Here is a 12,774-nt window from a genome sequence, read left to right as displayed (position 1 = left end):
AGGAAGCCTCCTATTGATATATCTGAGAGCAGGATCCCTCTTAGTGTGAGATCAGACTGCCTTTTTCAGGTTTTTCAAGCAGCGATTTTCTGGGTGAAAGATCATTTCTGTTATCTCTGTGGAGCACCAAGGATGAAGCAAATTCTGCTTCATGCCCAGGATCATGTTAATATGAATGGAGCAGGAGCACTCCAGTGTGCCTTCAGAACAGTCACAAGTTGTGCACTGCCCTTAAAGCACCATTTTCCACACATTTGCATCTCTTTATCCTTCTCTCTCACCCGCCTGGTGCACTCCGTGGATTCTGCTGGTAGCCACAACTCTTTCTGAGGCAGAACATTAAAGCATCTTCCTCCAGCTCAGATTTTACAGACCTCCTACCCAGTTATTAGAAGCAAGAAAAAGAGAGGCTTTTCTACCTGCTGGTTTTTATACACAGACTATTTGCTGCCTTTTCATAGTTCATTCTATCCCAGTGCCTGTCTTACTCATGGCTTTTATTAGTATCACATGGACATCAAATCTCCTGCAAGGTTTAGGATGCAATTACCTCCCAGGCTTTCTTTTCTTTTTTTTTTTGGTGTGTGTCTTGAAAATAAAACAAGAAAAAAGTGCCCCTCCAACCAGTAAAAAGCAGTATGTGAGTCCATTGAGTGTGAATTATCTAGCTGAAATTAAAACAATGGCTGCAAAGTCGCCCCATGAAGTTTGAAGAAGACAACTAATAAGTTGATGTGAAACTAATGTAACCAAAAAAATAGCATAGCCATTACTTTCCTTGGCTTTGTCCTTTTCTAAAAAAAAATTATCTTCTAACAGAATAAATAAAGCTGTGCTAGAAAGAGGAGGAGCTGAGGATCTAGTGAAGAATATCCATGTATGGTACAAGAATTTATTAGTACCTTATGTCCTTTTACTCCTTGTATGGGCACAAGATACAAAGCCAAATCAAAAAATGTTCCTTCTTATGGAACCAACCAAGGTCCAAAAATAATCCAGGGAGATTTATGCAGAGTACAGATACACATCCAGAAACTGTTTTGTTTGCAGTTACACAGTGCCATGGAAAGTGCCAACACAAGTGGCAATTTCACCATGAACAAGTGGGCCTTGTCAATAATTGCCTCCCATCCATCAGTCTGTGGCTTGCCAACAACGAAAGAAAAAAGTGAGGAGGAAAGAAATATGTCAAGCTGCTTATATATCCACTATAGGTGAATTTATTCTGGGAGAAAAATTCAGCGAGGGAGGTGACAATTTTCAAAACTAACAATGCACATCCAAAGGGGAGAAAGGGAAAAATATTACAAACCCCTACCTGATAGAAATGTGGCCAGAAGGTGCTGATGGCCAGCTCTGCCTTCACCCAGCCTTCAGTCACCACTCCTGACACGTTCCAGATGGGGTTGCCCTGGGGGCCCCCGTTGACCTTGACGTAGACGTTGAGGGAGCCGGGGCTGGAGCGGTCGCGGCTGGACAGGTAATAGTGGAAGTCGATGCAGTGGGTGTCATTCTCCTTCAGAGTGGGCAGCAGCAGGTGAGCTTTCTGCCCTGATGCTCTCCCAGAGCTGTTTACCATCATGAAGGAGCCTGCAGGGCAAAGGAAAATGAGAACAAGGAGTGGGTTTGCATGCTTGGATTTTTGGCATAAACAGCTCCGTTGGAAAAGCCAGCGGGTCCCTCGTGAGCCACAAACCAAAGTTTCCTCTGAAGGAAGCAGCTGTTTGGGGCCAGTTGTTAGGGAGAGAAAGGATATTAAAATTGCAGGGTACATACACCAGTAGATTCAGGGCTAGCTAGAACCACTTTAATTAAATAACTTGCAAATCCAAATAGAAATGGCTTGCTTGTATTGTTTTATCACCTTGTGATCACACAGTCACTCTAAACAAAAGCACATTCCCACTTCAAGCAACAACCAGGTTCTCCTGCTGCACACCATGCCCCAAGGGCACATTCAGTACCAGGTAACAAGTGATGGGATGAGAGGAAACAGCCCCAAGTTGCAGCAGGGGAGGTTTAGATTGGATATTAGGGGGAAAAAATCTTCATAGGAAGTGTTGGAAAGGACTGAGGAGCAACCATTGCTGGAAGTTTTCAAGGAATGTGTGTATGTGGTGTTTGAGGGTGTGGTTTAGTGGTGTTGGGTCGATGGCTGGATTTGATGATCTATAAAAGTAATTTCCAACCTTAACAATTCTATGATTCAACACAAAAACTACAACAGAGCAAGCTCTCAGCTGATATTTGCTTGCATCAACCAACACCCTAAATTCCAGTCCATATTTGTGAACCCTGGCATCTGAGTATCTGAAGGTCATGTTGAGAAAAGCCCAATTTTCAGAGCCCAACCAAGTGAGGGCTGTCAACATAACAGCAACATCTTTCCTTGTAATAATACAACAGGACAATAATTCTGGTGGGAGGGAAGGGTAGGCTGAATTTAGGGAGGGAAATGTATACTGAGGCAATTTATGAGTTTGTTAACCTGGAAGTCAGCATCATATTTACCATGGCACTCGATGTTGAACTCACAGTTGGATTCATCAAGCAGTTATTTTATAGCACATTGTGTCTCCACTCATCTCCTCACAGATGCATCAAGGTGACAAATGTCAGCAATAAGGGAGAACATGATGAGAGTTATTTGATTCAGTTCTGGTTACAGGATCTCCTTTATGTGGGTGCAGACACACTCAGAAAGGGCTAAAGAAAACACTGGGATGGGGCAGGGGGAATCTGTGTGTCAGCAGCCAGGCATGATAATTTTTAATCAAACACAGCCCTCTTGACACTGCTGGCTCTGATGCTGCTGCCAAGCCACACTGCAGATGTGTTTGTCTGCTGGCCTCTTGCAGTTCACAGAAGATTGAGTTTGAAAAGCCCTGTCTCACTCCTGACCTACTGACTTTCCTTTTTCCTCGCCATAGCTGGTGACTCAGGTGAGCCAGGCAAACCTCTGAAACAATTCTGTGCTCTGAACAGTCATATATTATGAATTTATAACAGCTACAAGCAACTTTCTATCAGAAGATTTTTTTCCCCCTGTGTTTATATGATATATATTCATTTTGAAAAGGACCAACAGGAGGAAGTCAATCCTTAAAAAAAAAAAAAATTATTAAAGTTATACACTCTAAAGACCTTGGAAAATTCCAGTGCAATGCAAGCACAGGAAAAGGAAGAGACTCTAAGAAAATTTATAGGCAAGATGGTCTCTGGCAATGCTGCCTTTCAGAGGAAATGAAGGAAAAACAAAAAATAAAATGGTCCCAATTCAAAAAATTCCAGATTTTCAGAAAGAACCTGGAGAAATGTTAGAGCTGAATCCAAACTTTCTGGTTTCAGTCTAAAACTTAGGATCCTGACAAATGCCCCTTGCTCTGCTCCCAGTCAGCCATAAAATCCTCTTCTTCAGCATGTAATGTACACACACTACTCTGAAAAATCTACTCATCTAAACTAAACTTTTGAGAAACTGAAATTTGGGTGCAGTTCCTGTGAGCTGAGAACATTTAGATCAGCACCCACAGGTGCCAGCAGGCCTGGAGAGGGAGCACAGGGAACCTGACCCAGCCAGGCTTGGGCAGGCTGAGTGTGACACAGATCCACCAGGGCTGGAGCCCCTCTGCTCTGAGCCAGGCTGGGAGAGCTGGGGGGCTCGCCTGGAGGAGAGAAGGTTCCAGAGAGACCTCAGAGCACCTTCCAGTGCCTAAAGGGGCTCCAGGAGGGCTGGAGAGTGCCTTGGGACAAGGCATGGAGGGACAGGACACAGGGAATGGCTTTAAGCTGAAGGAGGGGAGATTTCGATTGGAAACTGGGAAGGAATTGCTCCCTGTGAGGGTGGGCAGGCCCTGGCACAGGGTGCCCAGAGCAGCTGTGGCTGCCCCTGGATCCCTGGCAGTGCCCAAGGCCAGGCTGGACAGGGCTGGGAGCAGCCTGGGACAGTGGGAGGTGTCCCTGCCATGGCAGGGGTGGCACTGATTTGGCTTTAAGGTCCCTTCCAAGCCAACCCACTGTGGGATTCCAGGATCTCTGTCAGTACAGAGTTGCAAGACCCACTTTTGTGCAGAGAATTTGGGAGGGAGGACCCTGTAAAACTGCAGAGTAAGGGCGCCATGGTCTGCAGGAGTGCAGCAGCTGCTGTGAAATGCTCTGCCTGAAGCAGTTCAGAGCCACTGGAGAACAGTGCAGACAAGTTCTCCCCGTGCCAGATGCCACCCTGGAGGAGGCAGGTGCAGCCCAGAATCACTCCAAGAACAGCAGAGCTCCTGTGCATTCACAAGGATTTGGACCAAGTGCCTCCCACACCGGGAGGCACCCAGGAAAAGGGATTTTTACACCATAATTGACTGCACCTGGCACAGCATTCCACTTCTGGGCATGCCTCTCAACTTTTCTCTTTTTAATTTGGACAGTATGTAGATTATCCTGCCCTAAAGAGCTGCTCTGGTCTGTGCTGTGTCTGACACAACGCAGCCCTGAACTGCACTGGGGGAGGTAAGTGCTTCAATGACAGCAAAAGTTAGGGAGTATTTCACTTTTACAGATCCATATATAAAAATAACAAGCTTTCCTCTGCGAGAAAAAACATCAGCTTTTATAAAAAAGTTCCAAGCAATAATTACAATTTTATTTTTTGCCACCCACAAAATAATGAATCACAAGCTATTCATGGCCTTTTGTGCAAGTGCTGACAGTTCTGGGGAGAGTGGGGAACCCGAATCCAGCAACTGACAACACCAACAAGAAGAATACCTATCCACCAAAAAGCACTCATCAAAATAATATGTCCTAATTACTAAAAAAATCACCTTGCAAACAATTGTCATGGATAAATTATTCCCAGCTTCCTATTTATACCATCTGATTTTGTTTAATTCAATGTGTGTAGAGATACAGGAGGAAATCCTATAAGAAACACAACTTTCTCAAGAAAAGTCCTGAAAAGAGGTATTATTTTATGGAAATAGAAAAGACTAAAAATAACACTTACAGAGGCATCTCTGCAGAGAAAAGAGCCTTGTTTAAAGGGATTTATTCCCTAGGAACTCTGCCACAGTCCTTTCTTTCTGCAGAGCCTTGGAGGGGCAGCTTCCCCCTCAAACCCTTCCCTGGGGTACCCCAGGCACAGCTCACCCCACAGGATCCAGAGAAAAACCTCAAGCCTGGCCATCCTAGGGGCTGACAACTTGTAATTCCATCAAGGTAATCACTGATATCAATAATATATAACATATATATATATATATATATATATATATATATATATATATATATATATATATATATATATATATATATATGTATATGTATGTATGTATGTTATTTATTATAAATATATAAATATAATAATATTTAAGATAAATTTCAACTGTGAATAAATGATACCCTATATCCTATGAATTGACCCCAAATAGACTTTATTTTATTTTATTTTATTTTTACAGTGTGAACTTGAACAGGTATCCCATCCTCCAAGGCCTTCCCAAAGTTGCTCTCCATGCTCCAAGATCAACAGCTGAGACCCACTGTCCTATTTCCAAATTTCCAAATTTATCTATGAAACTTGTGTGGGCAAGATCCATCATCTAGGAGTAGGTGAGAGATCATGAAAACAGCTCCCACCAGGAGAAAAGAAATAAAAGACAAGCAAGCTTTTTAAAGACAAATGTGGTTTTCCTCATTATCCTTAATGAAAATTGACATATTGTGATTTAAGGTCTGACAGCCTTCTTTAGGCTGAGCACAGAGCTGAAGCTGATGGGACTTATTCTCAATTTATAGGCCTGTATGTGCAAATAAAAGAGATAAAACCTGCTCTGGCACCAACAAATCACTTGTCACACTTTCCACTCATACAAAGGACTAAGGAATGAATTAACATGTCACAAATGGAAATTATTGACTAATAGATGACTGAAAGCCTCCCGAATGTCTCCAGGCAAGAATATGAATAAAAGAAAATACATCTTGGAGAAATTCTTGTTTAGACTGTTGCATATCCAATTGGGGAAAAAAGAAACAAAAAATATCATTGAGTTTCATTGTTTTGTACTTTCTTACAAAAGTTCAAGTTTCCAACACTACACTAAACTGAAAAAAAATTAAATTTGGAGGAAAAAATTATCTGTGCTGGATACAAGTTCTTTTTTATGCTTATTTGACAGAAAAGTATAAGTTCATTCAAGCAAATTGAGCATAAGGTCAATTAAACATGGTGTTCTTGCATCAACAGGTTAAATTAATTAATATCTTGCTGGTTTTATCCTGACTATGTAGAAATGAATGTGTTATGCTCAGATCAGTCAGAAGCAAGGAGGACAGGGCGACTGTAAATAAATTCATTTTCAAAAATCCTTTCCAACGGCAGGAACATAAAACGCCACTCTCTCCTAGTTATTAAACATACCACTGAAAATTGGGGAATTAAACCATGAAGTGCTCTCTAGCTGGCCATAAATTTCAATTTTTCCCCTGCTTGGTGGATAATGATGCCTTGATAAGCGTCCTATTATTGATGCATCTGCAGCCCAGCTCCCGCTCGCGGAGCCGAAGCGGCGCTCTGCAGCAGATGGTGGCTATTGTGTTTACACATCAGCACTTTATGTTTGCCTTCTCTCACGTCTGCAGGAAAGAGAGGGCTGTAATTGAGTTTTTAATGGCTTTGCACATTGTTCATTAAGTTTACACCAGTGTGCTCTGACAAATGACAGCTGAAGGAGCGAGGCCCGGCAGACCTGGGCTGGTGCTGTCTCACTGCTGGCTTTCAAGAGCTGAGCTGCTTCAAAAGTCAAATTACAGCAACCAGGAAAGACTTGAAAAAGAAGCTGTCAAAATGCTCCACTGCAAAATGAGGCTTCTAAAAGGCTGAGCACCCAACCCAGGTGTAGGGTGTTGTTTTAAAGAGCAGACTCCTCCTGAGACAACGATGCAGGTTTCCAGCAGGTGCACCAGCCTGTTTTCAGACACTGGTGTGTTTGTGGCCAAAGAACAACTCTATCTCCCGGAAAGTGAGTCTGACACCTGTCCTTGTTAAGGCAGAACAAAGCAACATGGCATAATCTGGGCTGAAGGGGCCTCAGGCCAAGCCCCTGCTCAAAGCAGGATCAGCCCTGAGCTTACCATGGAGTCTTCCACCCCTCCCCAGAGGAGTGTCCATCTCCTCTGGAAAACCTCCTCCACTGCTTGACTACCCTCATATTTTTTTCCCTTTTATTCAGTCCAAAACCTCTCATTTCCAGTGAGATCCTTTGTCTCTCATGCTCCAGGCACCTGCTGTGGTACAAACTAACTCAGTGCTCCTGATCCCTCCTGGTAGGAGAGGATTTGTGAGGCAAGGCTTTGCTTTGCAGGAGTGCTCTGACCCTTTCCCAGTGTCCCATTCCCAGGGGACAGGACTAGGGTCACTTCACTACCTCATACACTAAGCCAGAGCATGGGATCCTTTCCCTTTAGCCATCCCTTTGTGAAAAACACCAATCACTTGTTTTTTAAAATTTTAAAGGCTTAATAGTAATAAAGTAGTTATAAAAATAGTAATACAATTAGAGTAATAATAATTTGGACAATTGGGATTAGGACAATATGAGACAATAGAAACAAAGAGGTATGGACAGGTCTGGGTACCTCTTTCTGGGCAGCACAAGCCTGAAAAAGGCCCCACATTAACAGAGGATTAACCCTTAAAAGCAACAGCCTGTTGCATATTCATACACCTCATCCATGATGCATCAATTCCATTCAAACACAGGATTCTGTCTGGGCAGTGTCAGCTTCTTCCTCAAGTTCACTTCTTCTGATAAGAGAGCAATAAATTCTTTTTCTCTGAAAGATTCAGGTGTCCTGTGGCTGCTGTCTCACTGCGAGTCCTTTCTTTAGAAAAAGTATCTCACATAGCATAGTTTCTATTTTAACATTTTTTTTATAACCTAAAACTATATTTAACACACTACTTAAGAGAATTAATACACATTTCTAGCACAACACAGATAATATTCATTTTAATATTTGCAAAAAGCCAATCATAAAATACCCATTTTTCACACCTTTATCACAGGGATGGCTGCAGAAGCACAGATCAGAGCAAGGGGTCTCTGAACTACCCTGAAGTCACTCTGAAGGCCACAGAACAGACCCTGAACATTCCATATGTAAAGTATGACAAAACATGCTTGTGGAAATAAAACAAAAGTCCATCTACCTCCACAGTAGGTTTCCAGCAGTGGCAAAGCAGCCACTTTAAGCAGAATACAAGAATTCTTCACAGGGTGCTGTGAAGCAGAATTTACCATTCCAATCTTCTGATAATCAGTAATAGAAAGTTGTTGGTTTTTTTTTTTTGAAGTCAAGAGCTGCATTAACCCCATTTATTAATTAGCCACAGAATGATCTTTGCCTCATCATTTTTGTTGAGTCAGGAGTAAGGCTCTGTCAATGAGCTCTGGAGTTTGATTATACATTGTGCTGGGGAAAATAAATGAATATTTCCATGCACTTTAAGATTCTGTAAGTTAATTTGTAGTTCTTATTTTATGAAATTTATGAATACCTACCTGCTGCACACTTCCCACATTTTTACATCCATTTTTGTGCATAGCACTGGAAAAAGGCTCAGAAATCTCTTCCCCTCACTGATGTACTACAGGCAGCAGCGTTTGTACAAACCCAGAAATTCTAAATCTCATAAGCACATCCCTTTTCCATGTATTAGGGCAAAATCAAACCCATGGGGTTTAATTCTTAAATGTGAGTCATACTGAATTAATTTAGCTATGAAATTGCTTGATTTGCTGATAAGTATGAATATAAATGGCAGGTTGAGTTCAGTATCATTCATGAGGACAATTCATTCACTTGGGAAATTGTTGGATAATAGGAAAGAATCTTTTAAAGTGACAGTCTACTATTTGTAAAAAGTTTTTCTTCTGGAAATGAATGTTCTGAAAAGAAGTATGATTTTGGGGGATTTCTGTAAGAAAAATCTTCTCAGAATGAGACTGGTCTCATATTACCTCAAATATTTGCTGTAGATATTTAAAATAAAGACTGTGACATAAACAGTTTCCCAGTCCTCCCTGAGATGAGTGCAAAAGGGGCTCTGCTTTGCCCATTTCCAAAAGGCCTTGGGAGGGGAGAAGCTTGCAATGCCTTTTGTCACTGACATGTTTTATGAAAAATCCTTTCCTTAGGATTTTTTTCCTCCTGAGAAGCTGAGAGGCCTCAGGAACAAAATGCAAACAATGATTCTCTGCTGCTGTGGGATGCAGCAGGTGGGTCTGGGATTGGTCTCACCTGGTTGTTTCTCATTAATGGCCAATCCCAGCCCAGCTGTCCAGACTGTCTCAGTCAGAATCAAACCTTTGTTATTCATTCCTTTTCTATTCTTAGCTAACCCTTCTGATGAAATCCTTTCTTTTGTTCTTTTAGTATAGTTTTTAATATAATATATATAATAAAATAATAAATCAGCCTTCTGAACCATGGAGTCAACTTTCTCATCTCTTCCCTCATCCTGGGACCCCTGTGAACACGGTCACAGCCTTTGCTTTATACATAAAACCAAAGAATTGTGGGACCATGCTCAGAATGAGGAAAAGCAGGTTTCCCACAGGTCTATAAATGCCAGCTGCAGACTTTTCCACTGATGGCACGGCCTGAGCCATGGAATGACTGAGCCATGCATGACTGCTGCATTTCAGTGTGTACACTGCTGCCCACAGACACGAGTGCTTTGGTATCAAACCACACTCCTCTTACAAATGCTGTCCAAAGCCTGAATCGTGGTGATCCACAGACCCTGAAAGATGCTCACAACCCAGAATTGATACCTTATGAAGGCTACACCCAAGAAGAACCCAAAATGGACAAAAAATGGACAAGCGGTCACAGGGTCTCCCCTGGGATCAGCTCTGCTCCATTTGCACCTTGCAGTTCATTGTCCCAGCCCAGCTTTAGCCCAGGCAGTCTGATTTTTCGTTTTTCTCTCTCCAGCCCACGGGGTTTGCGCTCCTGGGCTGAGATTTGGATCATTTGTCCTTGGTGCCCAGCTGGAGCAGGAATTGTTTTGTCTCCCTGCTCTGTGCAGAGAGCTCACCATCCCATAATGTGAAGCTCAGACCCACACACTAAAGCAGCACAGAATGTGAAAAGTAGAAAAGCTAGAACCTCAAGCATCAGAATTGTCTCCAGCCAAGTGGCAGCTGCCCTTTATTCCCCCCTGAAGTTAATGCTGAAGAAAGGAGCATCTGCTGCAGAGGCTTCACCAGCCTGCATGGGCAAGATTAAACTACCCCTGACAGAAGGAACAAGGCAAAACTACATCATGGATTACAAAGAAAAAAAAATAAAATCACATTTTAATGACTTTCTGGTGGTTCAGAGTCACCACACCCTCTACAAAATCCATATGGGAGGGGTGATGAAGTGACAAATAAGCCAACAAATGCCTAATTAGCAGAGGGCTTTAAGGGGGATAATGGGATTCCAGCAAGAGGCTGTGAAGCAGGGACTTGGGAAGGACTCCATTTGTTAATGGGATGTTCTTTTAGCCTTGCAAGATTATTTAAATCAATAATAAAAATAGCTGCTTCTGTTGTTAAAAGCATTCTTCCAGCAGTGTAACATTTTGTGCAACTTTTGATAACATCATTCTGTGGCCTTGACAAGGACAGCCAACGACACAGACTGAGAGATTTGCAATAGAAAGAAAGTTCAGGACTCAGGTTCTGACTTCATCATTTCCTCAGTGACACAGGTTTTGATTCTTTTTTGGCCTGAAGAAAATGCAACTGAAACATGAAGACAGAATTCTTAAGAATAGCAATGGAAAGCAGCACTTGGGAGAGTGAGAGTGTCCAGCACAGAAGAGACGAGGAAATTTTTAAGCCCAGGAGGGACTTATTGCCTCAGGTTTTCACCATGGCATGATCTAGAAGTGCAAGAAAACTGACTGCAACACCTCAGAAGTGACAAGGCAGAGAAAAGAAATAATAGCTCTTTCTCTATTGCCTGTTTCTGGCCCCAGCTACAGGCCAGAGTGGTCTCCAGTAGTCTGTACTCAATACAGAAACCTGTTGGATACAGTGTGGAAAATCAGCTCAAAAAAATGAATGCTCATTGCTGTGGACACAAACACAGCAATGATACTTCACTGCACTTCCAGACATTTGTTCTTAGGACATTTGTTGAGTCAGTGAGCTCCTGAAGGCATTGACATCAAACATCTCTAGTCTACAACAAGCACTGCACAGTTCATCACAAAGATTCATGACAGCATTTCTCACTTCAGTGGTGCAAGGTGATCCAGCATGGCTTTCCACCTGCATCTCCAGAGCACAGTCCTTTCCTCCTTGAAAATCACCATGGAGAGCTGCAGCCAGAATAGCATCAGAACTCCAATCACATTTTCCTCTCCACCAACAAACTCACATTTTTATTCAGCACACAAATCATTGTCCATGAGAATTCAGGAGAACACCTTTGCTCTGCTCTACAGCTACAGCCATGGGGCAGCTCTTCTGTGTGTCAGAGAATCCCAGAATAATTTGGGTTGGAAGGAACCTTAAAAAACCTTTAATTCCACCCCCTGCCATGGGAAGGGACCCCTTCCACTACCCCAGGTTGCTCCAAGCCCCCTCCAGCCTGGCCTTGGACACTTCCAGAGATGTGGTGTCCACATGCACAATGCATCTCGTGCTTCTTTCTGGACTCCACTGCTATTTCAAGAATTTTCCTCCCACATTTTATAAACTTTTCTTTGATAAAAGCCCAATTGGCACAGCTGAGAGCCTGGGTTCACTGAGAAGCAAAAACTTATGTGTGCTGTAGAATCAGAAACAATTCTATAAATCTCAGCAGTGAAAAACCTTTTTAATAGACTCATTACCAGCGTTCACTATTGCAAAGGTCACTGCAGTAGTTTGATTCAGCAGTGTCCTTATTCTATTATTTACAAACATGGTGTAAATGGTTTGGCAGGGATATTTAAAAGAAGAGTCCATTAACAATGGAGTTACAACAGTCTATCAGGTAATGGCATTTGTAATAAAAACCATACAATTCACTGTGAACAACAGTCAAGAATTCTCTGCAAATTTAATTTTGGTATGTGATTGCCTTTCAAAACTGATGAAAATGTACACTCAACCTTGCAAATGGAAGAGGTTGATTTGCTTTTCAGTTCCAGTAGCCTGACAACTACTTATCCTACCAATCACTGGCTTACCACTTTGGTAAAATACAGGCAATTCATTTAAACAGCTAATAATATTTATGGAATCAAATTGGCAAATAAAAAAATAGGGTTAATAGCCATTATCCAACATAATATCTTCATTTAATGGCATCAAAATTCCTGTTCTTAACACCCAAGAGCTTTTATTGCAGCTGAACCTTGAAAGTGAAGCCCCAGAGACAGTGTGGGGACAGGAGTCACAACCTCTGCTCAAAGGCTCTCCCACAGATGTTGCTCAAGAAGGCTCTGGATTCAGCAGAATTCACCATCCCTTCCTCACCTGGTTTAACCTGAGGCATACCCTGCTGCCAAATGCACCTCTCTCTCTCAGTACTAACAGGAGAGGAGTTGAGAGGAAATGGTCAGTGCTTTTTGAACAAGTAATTGCTGCTTTTTCTGCGTGCCTCAGCTTTGTATTCAAACACAGTGCTTATTTTAAAAATTAAATTCTGTATCCTGTCAAAACCCTATGGTTAAAAATAAAAATCTCTCCAACCAGGTGGATACAGATGCAAAGAACACATGTTTTAGGTTGGTGA

The 12,774-nt window shown here is 42.2% G+C and overlaps 1 protein-coding gene across 1 annotated transcript in view; it reads right to left on the bottom strand.

The window, feature by feature from the left end:
• The window catches only part of LOC132335970 (receptor-type tyrosine-protein phosphatase T-like), a 236,118-nt gene that overhangs the window by 53,092 nt on the left and 170,252 nt on the right, over positions 1-12,774 (bottom strand). Inside the window, exon 3 of the mRNA XM_059863005.1 lies at positions 1,319-1,590. Coding sequence (XP_059718988.1) covers positions 1,319-1,590 — 272 coding nt within the window. The remainder of the gene's footprint in view (positions 1-1,318; positions 1,591-12,774) is intronic.

This window comes from Haemorhous mexicanus, chromosome 18 (assembly GCF_027477595.1).
Source record: "Haemorhous mexicanus isolate bHaeMex1 chromosome 18, bHaeMex1.pri, whole genome shotgun sequence".
NCBI classification, from domain to species: Eukaryota; Metazoa; Chordata; class Aves; order Passeriformes; family Fringillidae; genus Haemorhous; species Haemorhous mexicanus.
This window is presented reverse-complemented; position numbering and strand designations above follow the sequence as displayed.